Here is a 25,423-nt window from a genome sequence, read left to right as displayed (position 1 = left end):
TTGATTTAAAAAAATAAAGTCAGAAAGGTAAATTGGCGTTATACTTTGCCTGAAAATATTAATAAAATCGATTGAGCTGTTGATGAAAAATCTTGAAAACATGTTAGAAAAAAAAAATAATTGAAAAGAAACGGTAGAATAATTGAAGGTTTTTCCCCTGGTGAGGGAGGACCTAATAATAAGAAAAAAGAAACCTTACAATAATAAATTTCGCTGAAGACATAAGAGCATGATAACAAGTGATTTGCTGAAGACCCTTGTAATCTTAAATGACACAACCATTAAAAGGGCTTCTCTTGCAACATAAGACCTGAACAAAATTAACTTCCTACTTTAACCCTTGAATAATAATGTCTGATAACCATTTGCTTGCTTGTCAAGGATTATTTGTAAGATCCCCCCTCCAATGAAATTGCTTTCTACAGGCCTGCTGGTTGTTTTAAAATATATAATAAAGAGTCACTTAAATTAGCATATTCTTTCAGATATTAGTACTATTTGCTAAATTTACGATTTTTATGACACAATAGAAAATAATTAGACTTAATTGACCATGGGACATAACACAAGGAAAAAAGAAACAAGCAACATACACTATGCACAAAATCTGGATTTAGACTCTTAATCAATGAAAAACAAATTCGGAAAGGAGAACAATTTGTAGAATGAAGACTATCTCTTCACTTTCAAAGTAGAATATTTCTACTCATTTGACAATTATCAAACACGAGACGAACCTTAATATGAAATTCAAGAAAAATTAATACAATACATACATGCAAAAGATACGTGAAAAAAATATAGGCAAATAATTTTTACAGATTATTTACATATTTTTGGTTGACATGTTTCACACCAATTGTAAGGCCATTTTGAAGACGGATTATCCCGTTTGCCTAATTTTAAAGATGCATATGACAATGATTATTCTAATAAATCCAGTAATAAACGAATCATGAACAGGGCAAAAACATGAACCCCTGGAAGCACCAGAGGTTTTAATAGGTTCCTAGGAGAAGTAAGCACCACCTTACGACCGGTCACTGATCAGATGGGTCAAGGTGGATGTGGTCGGTCGAGGGGGTGATCACTTCTCTTAAGCACCTAATCCCACTTCTGGTGTTTCAGAGGTCCGTTGTTTTACCCTTTTCACTTTTCGTATCATTTACAGGGTTTACTGAGTATAACAATGGCTACAAGTCGTCTTTATCCCTTTTCACTTATATCAATTTGGCATGTGGAAATCTCAAATCATTCTGTTTGAAGCATACATCAATTAACATTAAGGAAGTAACTCTCTGATTGTCTGAAGGTTTTACATTAAATGTACTAGTAATCTGTACATGTACGACAAAAAAGATTAATTTTGAAATTATTGCTCCTGTATGTTTTAGGTTTTCCACCTAATATGTCACAAACGAAATACAATTTCATACATATATACAAGTATATATAATTCTTTGCTAACAAATAAAAAAGTAAATTATGTAATTTTGCAAAATAAATCGTTTTAATAAGTAGTAAATAATAAAATCAATCAGTTTTATTATTGAAAATCTGATGAGGAGACTCAAACAAATAATCTCATCACCTTCTCCATGAAAGTGATCGGCTGTGGGATAAAGATCTCATCATCATCTGCTTCAGATGATCGGCTGTGGGAGAAAGATCTCATCACCTTCTCCTTGAAAGTGATCGCCTGTGGGATAAAGACCAACTTCTCTTTGAGAGTGAACAGCTGTGGGATAAAGACCTCATCACCTTCTCTCTGAAAGTGATCAGCTGTGGGATAAAGACCTCGACACCTTCTCCATGAAAGTGATCAGCTGTGGTATAAAGTCCTCATCACCTTCTCCTTGAGAGAGATTGGGCGTGGGATAAAGAACTCAACACCTTCTTCTTGAAAGTGATCAGCTGTGGGATAAAGACCTCATCACCTTCTTCTTCAAAGTGATCAGCTTTGGGATAAAGACATCATCAACATCTCTATGAAAGTGATCAGCTGTGGGATTAAGAACTCATCACCTTCTCTTTGAAAATGAACAGCTGTGGGATAAAGATCTCATCACCTTCTCCTTGAGAGAGATTGGCTGTGGGATAGAGATCTAATAACCTTCTCCTTCACGGTGGTTGACTCTGATACTAAGACCTTACGCCCACCCCACCTCAACATACATACACACAGACATAGTAGTGAATTGCAGCTTCCAAGATTGACAGAACATATGAAGATAGACACATCAAGACACAAAAGTTCGATTTGTTTATACTTATGACATCTCTGATAGACTGTCACAACATGGGTTTTCTGTATCTCTTCTCCACACTGTTGAGAAAGAAAAAAAGATATTACTCTTAATGCTTGATAAGTTTTAAAATTTAAAATTTTATTATTAAATACTTATGTACAATGTACTAATATAGGGTACGATAGCTATTTGGCTAAAACTTTAAAAAGGAAAATTGAAAAGGTTTAATTGCGCCAAAAATGTTAGTATGCCTTTCAGAAGATGTGATTATTATTCTTTTCAAAAAGTATTATTTCAACTTTTCAAAAATATGTACGGCGACATATATTATAGCTCGGAACATCTTTTTCCTCGACATATACATGTAGCTGCGAATTGTAAACTACTGTAAACCAACTATTATTCGCGACATCTTTTATTCGCGATTCTTCAGTTTGGAATCTATCTGCGACTACTAATTTTTGCGATCGAGGCAACATTGTACAAAATACGTAGATGAATAATTGATTCGCGACGAGAAATATTCGCGAGTAAGAGAAGGTCGCGAAACTCGCGTATATCTCTCGCTCGAGAATAAAAGTTGGTTTACAGTATCATAATGAGGAATAAGACATTTCTCTGTTTGTTTGATTGCTGTCTCACAGATCAAGAGTGTAGATCCCCAGGGTGAGTCTAATGAATATAAGTTGGTTTTGTGTTGAAAATACATCTTTGAAAGTCTTTACTCATGATACTCTAATTGATAAACTGTGTAGATGATTTCAATTAATGTCTAAAACTCTTACAAAATTATGAAATGCATGTTACCGAGGTACCTATCCTGGGTTGGCCCATGGATACATACCCTGAGTTGGAGCTATGTTGGTCACAGATTGAAAATTCATATTCCTTTTAAAAAACTAAGTTAAACATGGACATTTAGAAAGCAAATTGTATGGTGTCAATAAACTATGAGTCCTTGACCTTATGAACCGTGCTATATTACGTGTTTTAAAAGTCATTATTCCTTTCCATTATTTCATTTTGGCCGGGCTTAGCTAAATGCAAACTCCTGGCTATACACACACCAATCGCCTTCTTACTTTAAATTACACAACAGAAAAAAAAGCTAAACAGCGCCAAGACAGAAGCTTTCGATGCACAAAACAGTCATAGTGAGAGACGATACATTAAAAAAATAATTTTATCAACTTAAAATCTATAGAAATAATAAATGATAGTTTTGTTTGAGAATAAAATTAGAGGAAAAATTGGATGATAACTTATTCGTATATAACACTTTGCATACATAACGCTACTGAATTTGTATGTATTTTTATGATTGTGAGGGAACTACTTTCCAAAGCTCAGTTCTTTTGGCGGATGGCTATGTTTAAGATGATGATAATAAAGGAAAGGAAAGATTAAAGAAAAGATGACTAATTAATTAGTATAACATTAAGTTCCCTTTTTTACTTTGTTTTGTAAATGATTAAAAGAAATTCTATTTGGTTTGAACAATGCTCATTAAGAGAAATTATGGCATACATGACGTATGTTTTGTAAAACAAATTGAAAAAAAACTTCTATATTTTATTTTTAAGGATTTATATGTTCCCCCAGAATTCTGATAAGGATCTCGTGCATTCAAGTTACGGTATTTATGTACGTCACTGTTGAAATTTACTGCCTATAAAATTTGATTCATTTAGTGCTCATGTGCCTTAAATGAATTTAAGGATGTCATTTACAGTTGACTTGATTGCTGATTTAAAATTTTACATTTTAAATCAAATATGTGAAGAGTACATACTTTTCACTTCTATTACTGAAGACTAACAATTAAAATAATTAAGGAGTAAGGTGTCATACTTAAACATCTATTCGTTTCTAAATTAATTCTGTTTGTAACACGTCATTTGATTGACAATTTAGTTTATTGCGTAAAATCTGTGTTGATCTACGTCAAATACGGATCAATCCGCTTGACGTTAAACTCAAATTTAGTACAACTTGGTCATTTTTGAACTGATTTTGTTTTATTAGTCCTCAGTCGGTGAAACCGGAGGGGACTATAGGTTTCCTCTGAGTCTGTCCGTCCGTCTATAGTGGAGTGACAAGACCATCAAAATTTTGAAATTAATGCACCACCCTACCCTACTGCTAATTTGTACTTTTTTGGAAAGGTATATTATTAAGCAATTTTTTTCGTCCGGTCGTAGAAAAGTCTATGGTCAAAATTTAAAATAATAGGAGGTTAAAGATCAATGATTGAAGTCTGACCATGATAATGAAAATTTTAAAAAAGCTTAAGGAATTCATAAATTTTCTCGGATTTTGCAATAAATTTGTATGGAAAATTGATTTTTACAGTGATAATATCGATTTCATAAAAAAAAGAAGGAAAATTTGAACTATAACGTCTGTCTGTTTTTCCGTAAAATTAGTTGTCTTGGAGTAGATTTAATTCAGTGCTGATGCACAGGTTTTTTGTTCATTAAGTACAATCAGGTGCATTTGTAAACAGTAATTAAAAAATCAAAAAAGGACAATACCCCCCCCCCCCCCCCGCTTTTCACCCCAACCCCCAAAATTCGAAATATGACTATATTTTTAGTTTTCTTGCTTTGAAGTGAAATTTTTATTCAAACATCAATAATTTTGAATATATTGAACTCTAAAAAGACTTTTTCTGTTCCTGAAGCATATTATAATCATCTATATGACGTCATACACGTTAAAGCATAATAATTAACATTTTTTGTTTCGTTTATAATTATACATTCGTTAAACAACTTTATGAATATGAAAGTTTTATCAAGGGTTCTTATACTTCAAAATATACAGGTGTATGTCGGCGCATATGGCGGCCTTTTAGGGGCCACACCTGTTCAGACAAGAGCCAACCGAGTACTAAAACTCTTGATATTTTTTGTCTCCCTCTTACAATTTGCCAAAAAAAAATATATATATATATATTACTGATTTTTGATTATGATAATCTGATGAGATTTCGAATAAGCGTTAACTCGTAAATTTTGCCTGTTATATACTCGGTTGTGAGGATTTAGGAGCAGAAAGATTTTGGACTTGTATCGGTGATATACCTGTAGTAGCAATTCTATGAAACGGGACAAAGAAAGCATTTTTTTATATTATTGACGGTATGCATTTGTTAGAGCTGTAATTTCTCTATCTTGTTCACTACTACATGACTTTACAAGGATATGTTTCATTTGAAAAGCAGAATAGAAACTTGATTGAGCTCACAAAATGATACTCCCGTTCTAATAGGAGTTTTCGTACGGTCGAAGGCGATTCTTTAAAAATATCATCGATATTCATTCGGGGTTTGAGAAGGAACTGCGTTAACAAAATGGATACCCCCTTTGACAAGAATAATAGCAAACTCCATGTTTTGATGTAAGAAATCCCAAATATCTTTCTATCAAGACGTAAAATTAAAAGTGCACAACACAACGTTTTAAAATAAAGATTAAATATGTGAAAATCTAATAAAATTTTATTCAGTTGTATAGGAGGATTCAGAATAAAAGATGGATACTGGGAAACCCCGATTCCGATGGAAGCGTAAAATAACCACTTTTCAAGAGGAAGTAAAGTAAGTGATGCATTATCTTTATGATATATAGTCCTTCCAATGATATGCTCAAATATTTCCTACATATTTTAGGTATGTGTCAATAACACTTTATATCGTTCTTCTCTTTCTATTTCATACAACTTAGCATCGCATTTGCACTGCTTACGATGAAGAAAAGCAATCTCTAATCATGCAAGACACTGTTAAAATAGAAACATGAAATGAAAGTATCATGCTTGACCTTTACGTCTTCTTTAATTGAAAATAAAACAGAATAATTACATTCAAATGCTTATTGATTGAAATCCAGACTTCATTTGGTGTCTTAAGGAGAAAATTTGAAAGTTTGTCAAAACTCGCATGTTTTCTCTGGATATTGAGTGCTTTCGTTCGAGAGTACATTTGGATTTGATTTTTGTCTTTTTAAACTTTAAGGTGAATAAATGAAACTTTTTAGCCTTTTTTGATTAAGAGAGGTGTTTAACAATAGTTTGATCTGCAATCAATCGGTGCCATTATCACAGGTGGTGCTGGGATTCTAAATAATTCGTTTCCAGTTACAATAAACGTTTAAAATTTCAGATCAAGGAGAAAAAAATACTTAGTGTGAAGAAATTCTTAGGTCTAATTTGATCGTAAAATATCGTTTGAATAATTATCTTTAAAATATTTAGGTAAATATTCGTAATTTTTTACATTATGTAACTACGTGGAATGTATTTTGTTGAAACACACAGTCTCTTAAAAACAAACAAACAAACAAACAAACAATAATATTCATAATTAATTGGACAATATTAACTTAGATAGCTATAAGTATCCTATCACGTACAAAGATTTACTTTTTCATGTAATTCAGATGTTAACTTGTGAAGAATAATATCCGCAGACAAAATATACTAGCCGCCCCCCCCCCCCCCATTTTCACTTTTATTCCCAATTAAAAAAAGTTTGACTCGAGAAAACTCTACGATCGGGCGAAAATGCATGAGAAGAGATGTCTCTTTCATAAAACACTAGATGAAATCCCGCGCAAGCGCGGGGAATTGAATTTATACCACTACCGACAGAAAAAATCTAATAATATATATATTGTAGTTTCTACTGACAGCCTACAGGCTTATAGCAGGAAGAAATACTTTGTTCAAAATCCCGCATGAAGTAGAAGTACGTCTCTAACCCCCCCCCCCCCCTTTGTAAAACTTAAATAACAATATCATTAATTGACGTTTATTGTGAAACCTGTTATATAATATGTTATGGATATTGTATATACTATGTTAATATTGTACTTCAGATGCTCTTATTCATTTCCGTCAAGAAAAAAAAGCGGTAAATATGCACATTTTGCTGAGAAATAGATTTTTTTTGTGTAAAAATTAGGTATTATATAACGCCCTATGAATATACTGGCGAATTTAGAGAGGGGGCCCAGCCCCCCTCCCGTTTTGTGTCCAAAATATACATAAAATTTAATAAATCAATTTTTTTGGTGCGTCCGTGGGCCCCTACCCCAACCCCAAACTGGTCCCCCCCTTCTCAAGATTCCTGGATCTGCCACTGGAATAGGCCGAGTATTTGATACAAAAGACTTATTCAGGAAAAACTTAAATGTATTGATTATTAAAGCACAAAATTTTACAGCATAATTGTATTTGAATAATGCCTTATTCATTAATATTCTCTTTTCATGTAAGCAAGTTTATTACGAAGCACAAATTGTACTTCGGGATCGTTGCCACGATGCTCTCAGTGAGGAATATATATATACAAATTTTACAGATAAATTTATTAGGAAAACCTACTACATATATGTTATAGTCTTTCGATATATGAATATATTCACAACTTACAGTGTTATCAATGATTTACCATTATTTCAATGACCATTCACACAAAAACTTTTTTTTTTATGTAAAGCAGCTATAATCGCCTCGTTTTTCTTTTTAACATCGGGCTCGATGCTATATGATGTTCTAGAAGCTTCCTTCAATATTACGATCGGTGAATGGCGAAAATAATTTGCACATTTTCCTTTTTAATCGGTTATCACAACTTATTTCAATCAAGTTTTGATTGAATAATTCAGTAATGACGTTTAATGAAATAAATAAACGATTGCTTGTTGTCAGTTTCATTAAAAATTGCCAGTAACTTAGATCCGCCAACCGGAAACGCCACCGTACTCACGTTTTTGCTATTTCATGGCTGTTTATAGAAAATAAAAGTAGACTTTTAATTTAATGTACGATACTTGCAATGCAAGTGAAATCTAAATATAGTTTACGGACATCATCTTGTATCGTGCGTATTCTTAGAGGAGTAAGTAAGAACTCTGGTGCACCCGTTTCGGAGTTTATTTGCAAAATTTATTAATTTATAAGTATAGATAACTTTCAGCCGTAAGTCGGTGCATTAAACTCGAAAAATAAGCGTCTTTTTCTAGGTTTGTCACTGCACTACTAGCTGTCCCTATGTCTGTCAGTCTGTCCCACTTGGTTTTCCGCACTTTTTTGTCTAAACGCTTGCAGATATTGAGCCGATGTTTGGTCTGTGAGTGTATCTTGATGAGTTACAGGTCAAGTTTGCATTTCGTTCCGCTTGAATGATTTTTGACGGAATTACAACCTTTCCAATTTTCAGGGTTTTCCGCAATTTCTTTTCTAAACACTAAACACAAATGTTGAGCTGATTTTTGGTATTTGACTTTACCTTGATGAGTTATAGATCAAGTATGCATTTCGTTCCGCTTCACTAATTTTTGACGGAATCATTGCATTTTCAATTTTTAACAGGAACCAGATTACACTTGCCGGTAGGGGACTAGTATTGCTAATGCAATACTCTCAGAATTCTTGTTTATTTTTACTTAATAAAGAAAATTGAATTATAGGGAATAAATTTATTGCTATCCAATTATCCCTGCAGAACTTCAATTGCAACACAGTACGCTTTTTACTGCTTCGCGGTTTATAAAGTGTTAACAGCCCCATCCTAAGTTAAACAGTTTTTACAAGGGTAGCTATTAAATTCATTCTTTAAATAAATAAGGGTTGGTCACGTTATAAAATCTCATTAAACCCGAAGCACTTTACAGTAGGCTTGATCACCTACTAATCCTTGTTTATATTATTTTACCCCGATAGATGTTTTAAACTGATACTTTATATTTTTCATATTTACATTTGTGACTGATTTACAAAAAATATTCGCTTATTATTATTTATTACCATTGAACATATCCACCACTCATGATGTCGATGTGAAATTACGTCGACCGTTTATGACTTAACAATGACTTTGTCGTCATCTGACGAAATAATTTCTATACATATAATATTTACAAATGCAGATATATATCTTACGATTGGTATTGTCTAGAACTTCATATCACGAAATAGTGTGTCACCCGCGTGGCGCAGTGGTTAGAGCGTTTGATCTAGAGTCGCGTAGTAAGGAGTTGATCCTTACGTCGCGAGTTTGAATCACACTGTGGGACGTGGAGACTAGTCCTTCGGATGAGACCGTATAAAGCAAGGTCCCATGTCCCAGTAGTTGCTGGAACGAAAAAGATCCCTTACTACTCAATGGCCATGAGTTGCGAGTATACGAGGGGTGATCATAAAGTTCGCGAACTATCTCTATATTTAAAAAATCACAATTCAGATCAGAATGATTTTTGGCACACATATAGTCATACACATGTTCTACAAATAGCAGATATTAAATAATGTTTTCCTCCGTGTTTGTGACGTCACAATGTGAAAATGACGTCAGTATGTAGGTCACTTGTGACAAAAAATGGTTGACTCGGTCGTACTCGAGCAATGAACGGCTGTAAAGTTTAACGTATATCTTGGAAATTCCTGTGCAGTAGAATATGATAATTTGTATAAGGCTTATGAAGACAAAAGACTTACCAGAAGTTCAATCATTAATTGGATTGAATGTTTTAATGAAGGCAGGGAGATGGTTAAAAATGATGTTTGTTCTGTTGACCAGCGAAAGCAAGCCGGTAAAAAGATGTGTCCTTAGTTGAGCAATTTGTTTTGAAAGATCGCCAAGTTACAGTAAGAAAAATAGTTGAATATCTCAGCAACAATAAAATTATTAAATCCCTAAAATATCGTTTACTTTAGACTTTAAACATATGAGATATGAAAAAAAGAAAAGGCGCCCATACTCTCCACATTGGCCCTTTCTGACAGATGGTCTGTTATTGCTGTAAAAAATTATTTGCATGGTAAGAAATATAAGACTCGGAAAAATCTCTTAGCTTCTGTGAACAGACAGCTATGAAGCATGTTACGTGACCGCCTGGATCACGTGATTCGCGCATGGGCAGAATAATGGCAGATATGCATTAAAATCGGAGAGGACAACTTTAAAAAATAATGAACACTGAAACCTCATTTTATTTCTTTTAAGGAAGTTATTCAATTAGTTCGCGAACTTTTTGATCACCCCTCGTAGGTAGCCCTCCACCGGCAAGTTGTGGCGTCTCCATATGAGTGAAAAATTCTCGAGAGGGAAGTTAAACAACAAGCAAACAAACAAAAACCAAAAAGTGTCATATATCTATCCATTTTTTTTTCAATGATTAGACCATGATGTGGACAACAGGACATTGAATATTTAAGCAAAAGGTAAAACAAAATTGCTTATCTATATTCTTTGACTTTCAACAACACCTACATCTAATTACTGTCTTAACGTACTCTCTATTCTGGCATTGTATTCCATCCGTCTCTCCTCCAGTTTCTCTCGTTCACGGTCATCCACTGTGCACAATACTTTCTTTTCATTTTCAGTTTGTCTTGCTGTAAAGAAGAATTGTATTTAATTACATTTTCAACTGCAGAAAACTGTAATTTATCTATTGAATAACAATTGGTATTACTATAGCTGTCATTTTCACACCGTGAAAATGTCAAAGAGAAGTAAAAAGGAATGTTTAAAATAATTCCGATCTTTAATAAAACTATATCATGTAGAAAATTTCTCAAATAATGCACAAGATAATGAACACCCCCATTGGCAAGCACTTATCAATATAATATGCCCCAGAGTGTCTGAAACCCAACAAACAAAAATCCTTTTGGGAAACAGGTAAAAGGCTAAATGCACTTGAAATATCCATTTTTGCTAGTAATGCACCTTGGCCCTTGGAAACAATCAATGCTATTGCATCATCAAAAGTTGAATAATTTACTGAGCAAATATCAGGATCTATGAAGTCATTAAAACTGCATCCTGGGGGGGGGGGGTATGATAGATTAGTAATCATCCGCCAATCGCCCTGCTTCTTAGGGACTAGACCTATGAGTTTGATATTGGAAGATGTAAAAATGGCCCCAATATTCTGCCTGATGTAATCTCCTTATCAATCTTTGTTTTAAAATGTTTAAAATAATTCCGATCTTTAATTAAACTATATCATATATGTTTGCTGAAGCAAGGAAAAATGACGATTTGTTTGTGTAAATGCTTATCAGCTCCTCAACGTTTTTTAGCTACATTTTGTATATCGTTTTGTATGTAGAGAGAATGCAATACATAAAACAATAAAATTGATAAATTTCTGAAATCGATGACGTAGTCTTCTTGACGTTGACATGCCGAAAGAAATTTTTTTTGTAGATACAAATTATGATAAGTTGGTACATGTATAACTTGATGTTAGTTGCACCTTTTATAACATATTTGACAAATATGTTGACTATTATTTTTTTTTTATAAACTTTTAACTGGAAGTTGTAATATTTCAAGAACATGCAAATTCAGATATTTATGATCCCCCGCTTTCTGTCTTATTGTTTGGGTGCACTGAATCTGTTGGAATAATGTAACTATCTTGTCTCTGCTATCTTTTCTGTTCATCATGCTATAAATGTTATATATTTTTGAAGTAATATTTCCTGGTGCAAATATTACAGCCAAGTTAATCTTTTTGAACAGTTTTAAGGTCATGAAGTAAAAATATAGTACATTTGGAAAAATCTTAACACAGGTAACGCACAAGTAAAAATACAAAAGTTCTGTCTCTTCAGATACAAAATCTACGGCCAAGGTTAAAAAATATGAAAAGAGGATCAAACTTCAAGGTCAAAAACAACAGTGCATTCAGAAAGGTCTTAAACCGGTAATGCACACAAGAAATATAAAAGCCCTATCTTCTTTCAACCAAAAGTTACATCCATTAATATAGTTAAAATTTTTGAAAAGAAGGTCATTCTTCAAAGTCAGGGTTATGAGTTCAAAAATTTCAGTATATTCGAGAAAGCCTTCTCATAGATAATGCACATGTGAAATATGAAAAGCCTTATCCATTCTCATTTAAAAGTTACTACGGTTAAATGTTTTGAAAAGTAGGTCAAATTTCAAGGTCGTGGTCATACGGTCAAAATTGAAAGCATATTGGGAAAGGTTTTATCATAGGTAATGCAAATGTGAAATACAAAAGCACTATCTTTTCTCACTTAAAAGTTATTGAGGAAGTTCATTGCTTTTAAAAAGTAGATCAAACTCCAAGGTCAAGAAGTCAAAAGTCGTTGAACATTCTGAAAGGTCTCGTCACTTGAAATATATCTGTGAAATATGGAAGCCATATCGTCTTTCATTCAAAAGTTATGACTTCGGTTTAGGAGATTCGATCCTGAGCTTTTGAGCAGATTTTGGTTTGGACCTTTATTTCTAAAATTCTTTATCATTTTTAAGTTCTAACATTAAATCTGGATTCTACAATGCAAATCAAACTTTATCCAATGAAAAAAAAAAAAAAAAAAACGCGATTAAAATCCATTCAGATAGGATTAAGCCAAGAACTATATTTTGTGGCGAAAGGTTTTTTTTTAAGAAGAAATTTTGATCAATTTTTCCCTTTTGAGATATATACACTACTTTTAAGGTTAGATTCCCATTTTTCCATGCTGGTTGCACACAGAGCTGTTTTTTTTACAGTCAAATGTTTTATGCTGGTTCTGAAGTGTCTATTAAATTATTTCTCATGAATTCTTGCATCATATTGTGACAAATATAGTAAATATATTCTGAAAGTCCAGGAAAAAATTGAACATATTTTAACATAAAATTAACACCGTTTTAGCAATATCTAAAAATTTACATCATTGACCTCCACTTTTGATTTTCTTTTCTGAATGTGTAAGATAGCTTTGATAAATCTGCTTAAATCAGCAAAAGTTTAAGACTTTAAGATAATTTTCTTGCTTGTTAAATTTTTAATGCCAGAAAAATCACATTTTATGAGTGCAGAAATGTCAAATAAATGATTATGCAAAGCAATTTGAAACTCTTTCTTAGTAACAATTTTAATGTGTCTTTTTTTTAAATAGACTAATAGTTTATTCTGTCCCATGATTTATTTGGATAAAAACATTAGAGGGAAAATGTCGAAGATGTGATTTTTGATTAAGACACAAATTTCAGTGCAAAAAGGTCATATTAAATGTACTGTAGCGCCAAAAAAAGCATATTGACCCCCATTTTGTTTTGATTTTTAATTAAGCTATGTGTGTACAAACTAAAAATATACTTGACAAAGAAGTTTGACTCTAAATATCAGGATCCAACCTCGTTAAAGATTTTTGAATGACATACGAACAGACAGACAGACAGAAGGACCAAATAATGCTTACTCAGGATTGTCATGCATATTGTGTAGACGTGTTACGTATTGATTAAATGTAAATAATATGTTTATAGTATAATATAATTTAGGCAATGTAGAAAGTGACTAGACTTTCATGCACGGTCAAACCTAGCATCAACAACTTATCTGCTAGACCATGTTATGCAGACAATTGTTAGGGAAGGGATTAAATATTGCAGCATGATATCGATAAAATTTGACGTTTCTATGGGGTATGTTGAATATTTTCTTGTCTTTAACAAACATTGTTGTTCATTATAGTTCATTTTTTATAAAACATGTGATTATAAAATAGAAGTTTCGATAAAGAATGACTGCACTTTAGTATGTCATTTGGAACCTTTCCGGCTATCCATTTTAAGCTTTAAAATACAATATATCGCTACATTAATCTATGATTATTGTAGATGCATATGTTTACTTTTGATATTTATGCCTTGATTTTTTTTCATACATATTTTTATACTCAAAGACAACGTCATGGAAAAAGAACATGTATAAGGCTTGCCTTGAATTCCGGAAATTTGAACTGGACCATTTTTGAATTTAAGGTACTCGCAAATAGGCGGAGACATTTAAATCGCTTGGAAATGGAATGTAAACAAAAGCACATGATTCAGTTTCTCCACAGATATAGAGAATTGCTCATATTGTCCCGATGTGATTGCTTTAAAATTCCTGACGTGGTATTATTTCACTTAATAATCAAATGGTAATGGAGGAATGCCAGATTAATAAAATTGTTTCGAAGGAACCAACATGGTACAAAGTATCAAATTCCGTCACAGTCACTATTTAAAAAAAGAGAGAAATATACTCTTTAAGCAATATTACTTCTAGTAATTTAAAGCTCCGAATTGAATTGAGATACAGCAACACTCGGTTACACTGATCATGCTTATATCATTATTATCATGCTCATTTATCAGATACATGTATAAATGAATTACGTTTTTTGCGAAACATTTTTTTTTGTAGCTATAACCGTATTTAACAGTATCAACATCATTAAAATAAAAATGAAATGTTTGTAAAGTAATTGTTTCACCTTACAATTTTAAAAGAATAAACGGGATGGACAGCGAATGACCATAGAAACGCAGCTGACATTTATTGGCTACTTAGTTGCTCTCAGCAACAAATAAAATGTGTAACCTCATCCTCTGAAAATATTCCTACTTTCATATACAGTTTAGATTTCGGATTTTGGTTACCAGTGTCCCTTGACAGCAGAATTAATTCTATTTATGACCAATCATTGTCCTTTTCTTGAGAAATATGATTCTATATATGGCTTATATATAAACCTTGATCCACTATTGGGAACAGACCCCAGGAATTGGGGTCGGAGTCATAATTCATATCAAAACGAATCCTCAATTTATGGAGATGCTCACATGTCACGTTGACTGATTGCAGATCTGCCGTACATATTTTATATATATTTTCCCTCAATAAACATATAAATTCATTTTACAAATACATATAAAGTGGAATCGTATGGAGATGGGATGCTCTAGCTTCCAGAGAGACCTCCAGAAGAATAGTAACCTGACCAAAGTATGTATAAGTACCCTCTGAATCAAACAACACAGATACACAAAATGTAGATTATTATTATTTTGTATGATATGACTTGAGCACATTTCTTCAACAAAAGGAAGAGATGGACGTATATAAAAATTATCAATGAACAATACATGATATCTTTTTCTCAAATTTAGGAGAATAAGGAAAAATAATGGTTTATCTATAAATATTCCTTTACCTGGCTCCCACAAACCTCTGGGGAAATGTCCAAAAATGTGGCAAAAACAGGGTCTAATCCTCTCAATGTGTCTCTCTGGATTAGAATCTTAAACAAAAGACTAATGTTAAAATAATGCATTTTGCATAACAATTTACCCAACTTTTATGCTTTTCATTTATATATTGAATAATTTATAATGAATAACCTTTCCTTTCAATACCGTATAAACAAAATTTTAGTGAGTATTTGATTTTAGCATTATTAGCGAGGGTTTTGAGATCGCTAAAATTGAATACCGCTAAAAATTCATTCCATATCAGTTGTTACAGATATCTGTCTTGACATTATAAAATCGCTAAAATTACTTCTCGCTAAAAATATATACCCGTTTTGGGGGGATAAATCCCTAATTTTGCGGCTCGCTAAAAATTCCACTTATACGATATATTGATTGTTACTTAGAATGGTTTATTATTATTATTTTTTTTAATCTCATATGTTCCTGTATTATTTAAATCTGAAAAGGGGATATTGGATTTGATTTCAATGATTAGTTTCTGTTACAAAGCATGACTATCAAATCCGATTTGATATAGCGATAGTTCTGCTTACATGTAGGTAAGTAGAAGTGAAAATCCATGTCTGCCATTGTAACATCTGTTTGTATTTGCTTATCATTTGCAGCACTGCCTTCAGAGTCTGAATCATGATCTGTAATAAAATATAAAATATAGTCCATGATAAAATATAGTCCATGATAAAATAAAGTCCACAATAAAATCTCGAATGTATTTTATTAAGCAAAATAGTGACATGAATGGAGTCTTGTCATTTTTTTTTGCATTACTAATTTATTGAATGACAGTAAATTAACATGATTTTTTATAACAGTAGGCTTATTAATGATTTGTTTTCTTTGTGACTCACTTGATTGACGACTGTCTTTATTGGCGGATAAATCTAGTGGAGATCTATAAAGATTAAAAGTCAGGCATCATCATAAAAAAAAACAGGAAAGGGAAAAAACTTCTTATTCTTGGTGTCTCTTGGCTTTTTGCATGAAGTCAACGATTAAGCTGATTTATGTACCAGGAAATCATCATTAATGTATCTTTTAACATTTTTGCTATTCTTTAAAGAGATTTCGTGGTTCTCTAGATCTCTATTGTTATTGATAAAAGGTCCTTTATTGTATTGGTAGATTTTGTAGACACATTTTCAACACTTAGTAATAATATTTTCAACACTTCATACATCCATTTCCCACTATAAATTAAAGACCAGACTTTTTGACATCATCGACAACTCCATCTTTGACAATGGGAGGTTATCAACGAAATTAGTTTGATTGTTCATTGGGATATACGTACTACATAAATAAAAATGAAAATTTACAGTTCTAGGCACCTGACACTACTTCTTGTATTCCTTTTTTGCTGAGTTGGCCATATATTGTTGAAATGCATAAATTTTCAAAATACGAGCACCTACTGTGCAAAAGTTGGTCCCTCCTTCCTGATGTGATTATTCACTGAACCTTTCCGGCAATCTTCACGTGTCATCATTCTTAATGCTTTAGAATCAATTTGTTCAAGGGCTTGTTTTGTTAGTCTAAAATTTAAATTCATTTTTTTTCTGAACAAACCTAAACTAATATTGTTTTCTGATGCCTATTTTTTCATTAATATTTGTACTTTTATAAAGAGTTTTAATAATAATAATATCAAAATTTGAAAAATTTTACAGATTAGATTTTCTGTTTCTTTCTTCATTCAAATGATATTTTAGCAATAAATAAGGTACCTTTTCACTGGAAAACGAAATCCTTTTGAATGCGGATTGCTGTTAATCTTCATCACAGTCACGTCTTTGTTGTTGTAAGCAGTAACTGCTATAAAAGTTGTGGCCTGAATAGGAAATTCAACAACGGAGAGCCCATCATCTTTTTCACGTTTTACCAAGGAAATGCGAACCAGGTATTTTTGAAATGTGTGAAGCGTAAACTGAAATAAGAATATGATGGTGTCGTCAGTGTCTTGAAACATGGAAATGTGATCCTGTGCAAGTAAACAATATTCATGTAAATTGTCTGTTATATGCTGATGATATTGTAATCTTTTCTGAAAGCAGAAGTGGTTTACAAACCAGCCTTGATATTCTCAGTAACTATTGTTCGAATTGAAAACTGCAAGTCAATGTAGATAAATCTAAAGTTATGATATTTAACTCGAATGGCAAACGTCAAGGGAATGAATTTAGTTTAATGGTAATACAATACAAATTGTACCAAAATACTGGTATGTAGGTATTATGATGAAATGTAATAGGAGGTTTAATTTATCAACAGCTGTGCTTATTGAAAAAGCTAGAAAAGCATGTTTTAAAATGAAAAGAATTATTGGTTTTGATAACCCATGTAAGCTTTTAGAAAAACTTCTTGATGCTATTGTACTTCCAGTTCTTCTTTATTGTAGTGAAATATGGGGAGTGGATCTCTCATTCAAAGATATTTCAAAAATAGAAAAATTTCACTTAAAATTTATTAAAGATATCCTTGGAGTGCACTGCAAAACATCCAATGCTGGTTGTCTAGCAGAACTAAAGAGACTACCACTTTGGTCTAAAATTTCATTCTCCAGTATAAAATATTGGAATCACCTGAAAACTTCTGATTCTTTGGCTTTTAAACTTTACCAATCCACAAGTAAGTGCAATTCTTGGACTAAGAAATTATTTTCTACTCTAGATAATCTGGGATTTTCAATCATTCCAAAATATAAAAGTTCCATTCAACACCTTTTACTCAACATAAAACAAAGAATCATTGACAAGTGCACGTCAAAAATCTTTGGTTCAGAAAAAATTGAATTCTATAAAAAAATATGCACAAGAAAAAGAAGTTCATATGTTGATTTACTCAGAAAAAGATCTGAGAGATCCTCTCTTAGTAGAATTAGATTAAGTGCACATAAACTTGCAATAGAAAGTGGTAGATATATTTCCACATCAAGAAAGGAAAGATGTTGTAATGCTTGTAATACTGGTGTGATTGAGGATGAAATTCATTTTCTTTTTCACTGTAATTCTTATTCAAAGCTAAGAAACACACACCTTAGAAAAATTTATAATATAACAAAGAAAAATATTAATCTGGACAATGAAAGATACATGTTACAATTATATGTAAACAGTGATATACATAATATCTTAAAAGTTACTGTGAAATTTATTAGAGACTGTTTTGAACACAGAAGTCAATTACTTAATACTGCATAAATTTTGTAAACATTATCTAATGATGTTCAATGGACCTTTGCCAATTATTGTAATTGTGTTTGTGCCAATAAATATTTGTATTTGTATAATCAATATAAGTGTACACTAGATAAATTTGCTACTGCACCATCATAGAAATATAATTTTTAACTTTTCAAAAGTTATTCAAGACGTATCCGATATATAAAATATGTAACTATGATTAAATGTAAGATGTTTGAATGCCCATACTGGTATATAAATAAATGATAACCAAAGCCTAACTATTTAATAGAAATTGTGCTCAAAAGTTTGACACCTTTCTATTTTTTGAAAATGTATTCTTTATGTTTGCTTTCATTAAAACTCAGAAATACATGACCGGTTATGCAAAAAATGAAATAAATCAACATTTGTTGCTTTTATTGGTTGAAAAGTACTGTAACTAGATTTTGGAATGTAAAAAATGTCTTCTCTGGGTAAACACGAAATTTAATAGATACCAAACGATTATTGCTAGATTGTACTATAAAATATGGCAACCGGAAGTGTGATGGAACGGGTGCCAAAGCATTGATTGACCTCTAGGCGACATGTCAGTGAAATTTTCCTTGATATCATTTACGATCTAGAGACAGGGTCGCCATTGCTGTTTCAGCTTCTCTGACCAATATCGGTTAATATGTTGACTTCAAACGAGAATGTTGTCTATCTATCTATCTATCTATCTATCTATCTATCTATCTATCTATCTATCCATCCATCCATCCATCCATCCATCTATCTATCTATCTATCTATCTATCTATCTATCTATCTATCTATCTATCTATCTATCTATCTATCTATCTATCTATCTATCTATCTATCTGTCTGTCTGTCTGTCTGTCTGTCTACCTATCTATTCTTAAATGACGTTTCTCAAGGTATTAATATGTGTCTTCAAAATTCAGCAATAAAGTTCATGTCTTTATATTCCTAGATAAAGTACAACAGACAAAAAGCTTAATAATTTTAATTCATATATATGTTGCCCAGTACTTTTCTAAGGCTATTGAAAGTAAAACCATCTAGCATATTAAAGGTATCTGGACTTCTTGGAGGAGTATAGATTGTGCAGAGAAAAAAAATGTAAAGAACAATGTGAGGTGTGACATCGAAGGCTGAGAAATGGTGAGTTTACACAAAAGTTTTCTTTTTCAGTTATTGTGTATTTCTTTGTTTATTGCATGTCGTCTAACAATCTTTCAAATGATTTGATTGTTTAAATACATGGTAGGAACTGCATCAGAATATAATTCTAAACACTTTACTTAAGATTGGGGAAATAATCCATTTACACATTTATTGGCTTATTTCAAGTAATAGAGTGCCCGTCTGTCAATCATATAATCAATATAGTAGTAGTCTTAGTCTACGAAAGTTAGCTGGTGTCTTGTTTTTGTTAATCAGAGATCACTAGTTTTTCTCATAGTAGAACAGTGTTTTTTCAACAAGCCAATTTTTTTTTTAAGTTGTCACTACGGTAAATAAGATTCCTACATCATAATCACTTATTTTAATTTTTAATTATTTCTTTTTCAACGTTAAGATGAAACATGTTTATGTAAGCATTATTTCTAAGTCATCCATCATTAATTTATTAGGAGATATTAATATCCATGAATTTTTTCAAGACAAATTTTTTTGAAATTCAAAGTACTAAAGTAAAGTCTAAAAGTATAATAGTAATTCAGGGTAATTGATCACATACGAGGGTTGTCCCAAAATTACGTAGACAAACGTAGTTTTGTAGAAACCCGGTGTCATAATTAATGAAACTTTGTAAATAGATCAACAACAGAACTAAGAAATTTAAGGACAAACATGGAGTAATTACACAGATTAACCAAATTTGAATAAAATATTTCAATCTGATTGTCGGGTTTAAGATGGCGGCGCAGTTCCCCAAAATTGCAATTAAAAATCGGTATATTATATTTAAAATCCTACGAAAAAGTAGTTACTACTCAGTATTTCGGAAATCGAAATAAAAAATTTTAATGTTATATTGTTATCTACCTTTCCTCATATTTTCGTGTATATGCTTTAATGAATATGAATTTTATAACGTTTTATATCCACAGCTTTGAAATCTGACTTGTTGAAAAATGGCGGCTGCGTTAACACAGGCTGTAATCAAGTGTTCTGATCTTGAATTTAATCCTACAGAAACGCATAAGTCATAGATATTTGGTACACATGGCAATGTTTTCTTGTCCTTGGTATATGAAAATGACTGAAACAGTTTTTCTTAGTATATAAAGAAGAGAAACTAAAAACAAGAGACCGGCCAAAGAATTGGACAGGAGTGACACCGTGTAACTCCATTAGAGACGACAGACGAAAAACCCATAGAAACATAGGTTTCTCAAATTATTATTATTATTTGATACATGTACATTTACATACTTTGTTCATATATTTTAATGTTAAATCATATAATGATGAAGATATTTCACATTTATTTCTATAACCTTTATGATGAATTAAAGAAATTGATTCTTGTAATTAGTGTATTTCCCCCAAAAATCTGAACTGGTAATGTTTTTCTTTTTTGACGTCGGAGATTGCTCCGGGTTTTAGGGAACGATAGCACTACTGTTCTTAAGAGATAATTTTAAAACTTCGTAATTTATCAACCAACAACAAACTTTATCCACTCAGAAAATTTAAAAAAGAATCATAAATTTCTTTAAAAGATCTGAGCTCAGTCTATGGAATTTTGGGACAACCCTCGTAGTTTATCTTGTACATGTAAGTCCCAGTTTTATAGGCAAAAGCTATGCTCTATTCAACACTTTCTGCCAAAACTATTTTGAAACAATTCCTGGCTTCAAATTTTTTAAAAGTTTTGTCGTTTTGGAGATTTCTGTTGATGTAAATTTGTTAGATTCTGATAATTAAAACAGAGAAAAACCTGTAAAAGATTTTAAATGACATCAAAATGTTACGGTACATATTTATCAATCTTATATGTTTAGTCTCCCCCACATGAAGCTAACGCGCTTCATGAAATATGCAGGCGTGAGGCGTCGTAGTTCATGTCCTCATGAATTTTCAAAAATTAAGTTCATCTCCTAAATAAGGAAAGAAATACGAGGGCGTTCAATAAATAGTGTCATCAATCAGATTCCATGAAACCCAGGGTTCAATTATTCTTCGGATTTTTTTACGCATGATTTAGTTCATAATCTATTAATGGCCGTTTTTCTGATCACGTTTCATCATCAAAGAATTATGTGATGTGTACAGTAAGAAGTGTATGTCATTAAGATTTGTTTACAGGTGTGTGAGCAAATTCAAAAAAAGGCCAAACAGACCTGAAGGATAAGCAACGTCCTAAATTTGCTCAAACGGCTTCTACTAATGCAATACTTGCAAAAAAAAACCCCATATAATTATTAATGATGGTCAACTGACTATTAAACAGACAGCAAATTTGGTAGATATTTCATCTGGAACAGTTTTTACAATTTTAAACAAACACCTTGGCCTCCGAAAGGTTAGTGCGCGACGGATACCCCATCTTTTAACAGAAAAAAAAAAACGCAAACGATTGAGTGTTGAATTGTCTAAGAAATACTTAAAATCTATAAAAATGCAAGGCACGACGTTTGCCGGAAATAAATACAGGTGATGAATCGTGGATACATTATTTTGAACCTCAGTGAAGATGTGGTTGGCTAAAAAGGCAAAACGTCCTGCTATCACAAAAAGATATGAAAGTACTAAGAAAAAGTATCAAACACAATTGTTTTTAACAATAAAGGTCTTGTAGTTCAAGTTGCTATTCAAAAAGGGCGATCAATCACTGAACACGTATATAAATACTAAGTGCTGAAGGAAGTTAAGAAACACTTCGAAAAAGAGGAAACCAAAGTGGCTTAATAATGATATTAAAGTCGAAAAAGAGTATGTTTATAAGCGATAGTGGATGACGAAAGTTAATTTTTCACCAATGAATTAATTACAGAAAATGCTGATTTAATGACTTTCAATCAATTTCAAAATATCTATGCGTTATACACAAATTTTATGGAATGTAATGGATTATTACCAACAATTCCTAATCACTGGAAATAAATGATTAAACATCAATAAAAGTTGAATGAAATTAAAAATGAAAATGCCCTTGAACTTCATAAAAAATCTGAAAGTAACAAAGGACTTAAAAAAAAAATTGTTGATAAGATAGCAGAGCAACGTTCAATAGCTTTAAGAAAATGGGAGCAAAAACTTTCTATACAAATCCCTGAAAATGAATGGAAAGACTTTCACTTTACCTTATATTATAACAGATGACACAAAGTTTAATATTTTGTAAGAAGTAAATTTTACTAACAGCAAAACTTACGAAATGCAAATTAGCTGAAGTAGAATTTTGGTTTTTTGTTATGATATTAAGGAAAGTATCATTCATCTATTGTGCCTGTGTCCTTTTCCCGTTATTTTATGTTCTAATTTAAAAGAAAGACTTCAAAATGCATGTGGTTTATTAATTACTCTTAATGTTGAAGAAATCAATTTTGGATATGAAAGTTCTCATCCAACTGCTTTCAGAGCCATGAACATAATAAGCATTTCATGAATTGTAAATGGAAAAGTATAACCCCAACTTCTCATGCTTGCTTGGAAATACTTAAATTCAATAGAACTATAGATCTATTTTCTCCTTTTTTCTCTCTCAGAAGAAAAAAAAACCCAGACACAATAAGGCTTAGTTGGATTTCTTGAAAACATTTCTTACTCGATGAAGGAATATGTCACAGTTACTACATCTTTCAACATTGTTCAGCGGATTTTATTTTTATAGTATAAATTTTTGCAATTTTGTTGCATTTGTGTAATATTCGTATAAAATGATATGTTATGACAGAAATAGACAAGAGACCAATGGGCTACAACGCTGCCATGAGTGATTTAAGCCCTGCTGTTCTTAAGAGGAAGATTTTTCTACTCTTTACTCAAAAGAAAAAAACTGATTCAATATTGTGTCCCTTACTTAGACTCATGGAATTATGGTTTAACTAGCGTGAACCACACAACATTAAGATGCTCTAATATCAATATGACTGACATGGGACTAACCTAACATGGCCTTGCTATTCTCTGAAAGATTTTTTATAGATTTTTTTCCCAGTGCAATAGCATATATTTGTAAAATTTGATATACGGCTTTAGCCCAACCCTAACTCCAGGGTCCATAATTTGAATTAAAAAATGAATCAACTATACTTAAGAATTTTTTTGCATACATATATTTAATATACATATAGCACGACCTTCATTTTCTACTTGTTCCTACATATTTCCTTGTAAATCTCTGATCCCCTGTTGTAGCCTCGCCCTAACCCTTGGGACCCTCGTATAAACTTAAATTTACAAACAAAGGAATAGATGCTTGAAGACAAGTAACATTCTTAATCATAAAACGCTTAGGAATGCAGCATTGCATTCCACCATATTTCAAGCTGAAGTATACACCCAGCATTTCCAACAGACACTCCAAAACTGTTGCTTCCGAACTTTTCAATTATAAACAAAACCTTACAGTGCCTAGATATTGAACATCTTAAACAAAATCGTTCTATGTGTACTTCCTATTTTTTCAACTACAGTCCCAATGGATAAGTCATTACTGGTTTTGTTAAAGGACTTGTCGCATACTTTTAAAAAATAGTAATTTTATGAAAAATATCATCTACAACCCTGTATATTAAAATAATGCATATAATAAACGTTGATGAAAGCATGTCTTAAGAGAAATTTAGAGTTGAAATTCAAATACGACGAAATGCATATTTCCATCGGATTTCGGCACCATATTGATGTGACGTCATATGCGACAATTCAGTGATTTTGCATCGACAAATGCAACTTGATTACAAAAAGTGCCGAAAAAATTAATTCCTTACATGCTTTCCGATTTTTATAGAAATATGAACGAGTTCTAATATAAGGTATTAACATTGATTACAAGATGACGTTATAAATATACATGCATTGTAACCGGACAACGGTGTGGGTGCACATAGTGTAGTCATATTAGTAAGAAAAATAGACACAGAAATAATAACGCATGAAGAAACTTGCTAATTTACAGCTACGCAGCACAGTTAAAGCTACAAAAAGGGGCGGAGCCTAATTTGTACGGGAAATATTAACTATGACATCATACAAAGCCAACAATTCTTTAAGATACCACAAAATGAAATGATCTGCTATTTTAAACTGTAGGAGACAATCAAACTACATCAAAACTTACTATAACATGCTCTTTTGTCGTTAGATAAATCCCAGAAAAGCAAGGTATAAACAATTCACTGATCGCGAAGCACTTGTCTACGTGATGTCATTTCGTAAAACGACGCAGTTTGTCTGCAGTGAGAGGCGGATTAAGTAATATTTTCACAATGAAAAGCGTATTCTATAATTAAAGAAAATATTATTTACGGATATTTAAGAGACCATTAACTTGAATGCAATGTCTTCTTTATGTTTTTTTACATATATTTTCCGTACACTTCCTATTTAATTGAACCTGCCGTGTATTTGTATGTCAGTACATAGGGAGGGTATTGTAAGGGTCTTAATAAATTGATCTAGTGCAAGGGCATATACTCAATGGATCACAGTAAGCTTTTACAAATAAACTCTAGAAGTATTAAGGTATCTGAAAAGTACTGCAATCCTGGTGAAATCTTGAAAATGAATTAACTATATTCATAATGCCGTTGACATTGAAATGCAGCGTGCGGTCAAACAAATATGATTTTAACCATGAAATAGCAGAATCTGTATAGGATCGCAGCACTTTTCAGAAACTACAATGCGTGTTGAAAATATTCTTAAACTAAACTTGGAATTTTAACTTGG

At 32.0% G+C, this 25,423-nt stretch overlaps 1 protein-coding gene and 1 pseudogene across 1 annotated transcript in view; one reads left to right on the top strand and one right to left on the bottom strand.

Annotated features, from left to right (window-relative positions):
- Positions 1 to 1,570: 1,570 nt before the first annotated feature.
- The window catches only part of LOC133193979 (T-box transcription factor TBX20-like), a 42,977-nt gene continuing 19,124 nt past the window's right edge, over positions 1,571 to 25,423 (bottom strand). Inside the window, exons 3-8 of the mRNA XM_061329891.1 lie at positions 17,055 to 17,254; positions 16,179 to 16,222; positions 15,864 to 15,962; positions 15,270 to 15,356; positions 10,551 to 10,652; positions 1,571 to 1,782 (exon numbers count right to left, since the gene is read on the bottom strand). Of these exons, the coding sequence (XP_061185875.1) occupies positions 1,571 to 1,782; positions 10,551 to 10,652; positions 15,270 to 15,356; positions 15,864 to 15,962; positions 16,179 to 16,222; positions 17,055 to 17,254 (744 nt within the window). The remainder of the gene's footprint in view (positions 1,783 to 10,550; positions 10,653 to 15,269; positions 15,357 to 15,863; positions 15,963 to 16,178; positions 16,223 to 17,054; positions 17,255 to 25,423) is intronic.
- On the top strand, positions 17,310 to 18,527 carry LOC133193859 (uncharacterized; annotated as a pseudogene).

The sequence above is a fragment of the Saccostrea echinata genome, unplaced genomic scaffold (assembly GCF_033153115.1).
Source record: "Saccostrea echinata isolate AGI-Se365-2 ecotype Australia unplaced genomic scaffold, CSIRO_AGI_Sech_v1 ptg000028l, whole genome shotgun sequence".
NCBI classification, from domain to species: Eukaryota; Metazoa; Mollusca; class Bivalvia; order Ostreida; family Ostreidae; genus Saccostrea; species Saccostrea echinata.
The sequence above is the reverse complement of the archived record's forward strand: the minus strand, read 5'-3'. Positions and strand labels throughout refer to the sequence as shown.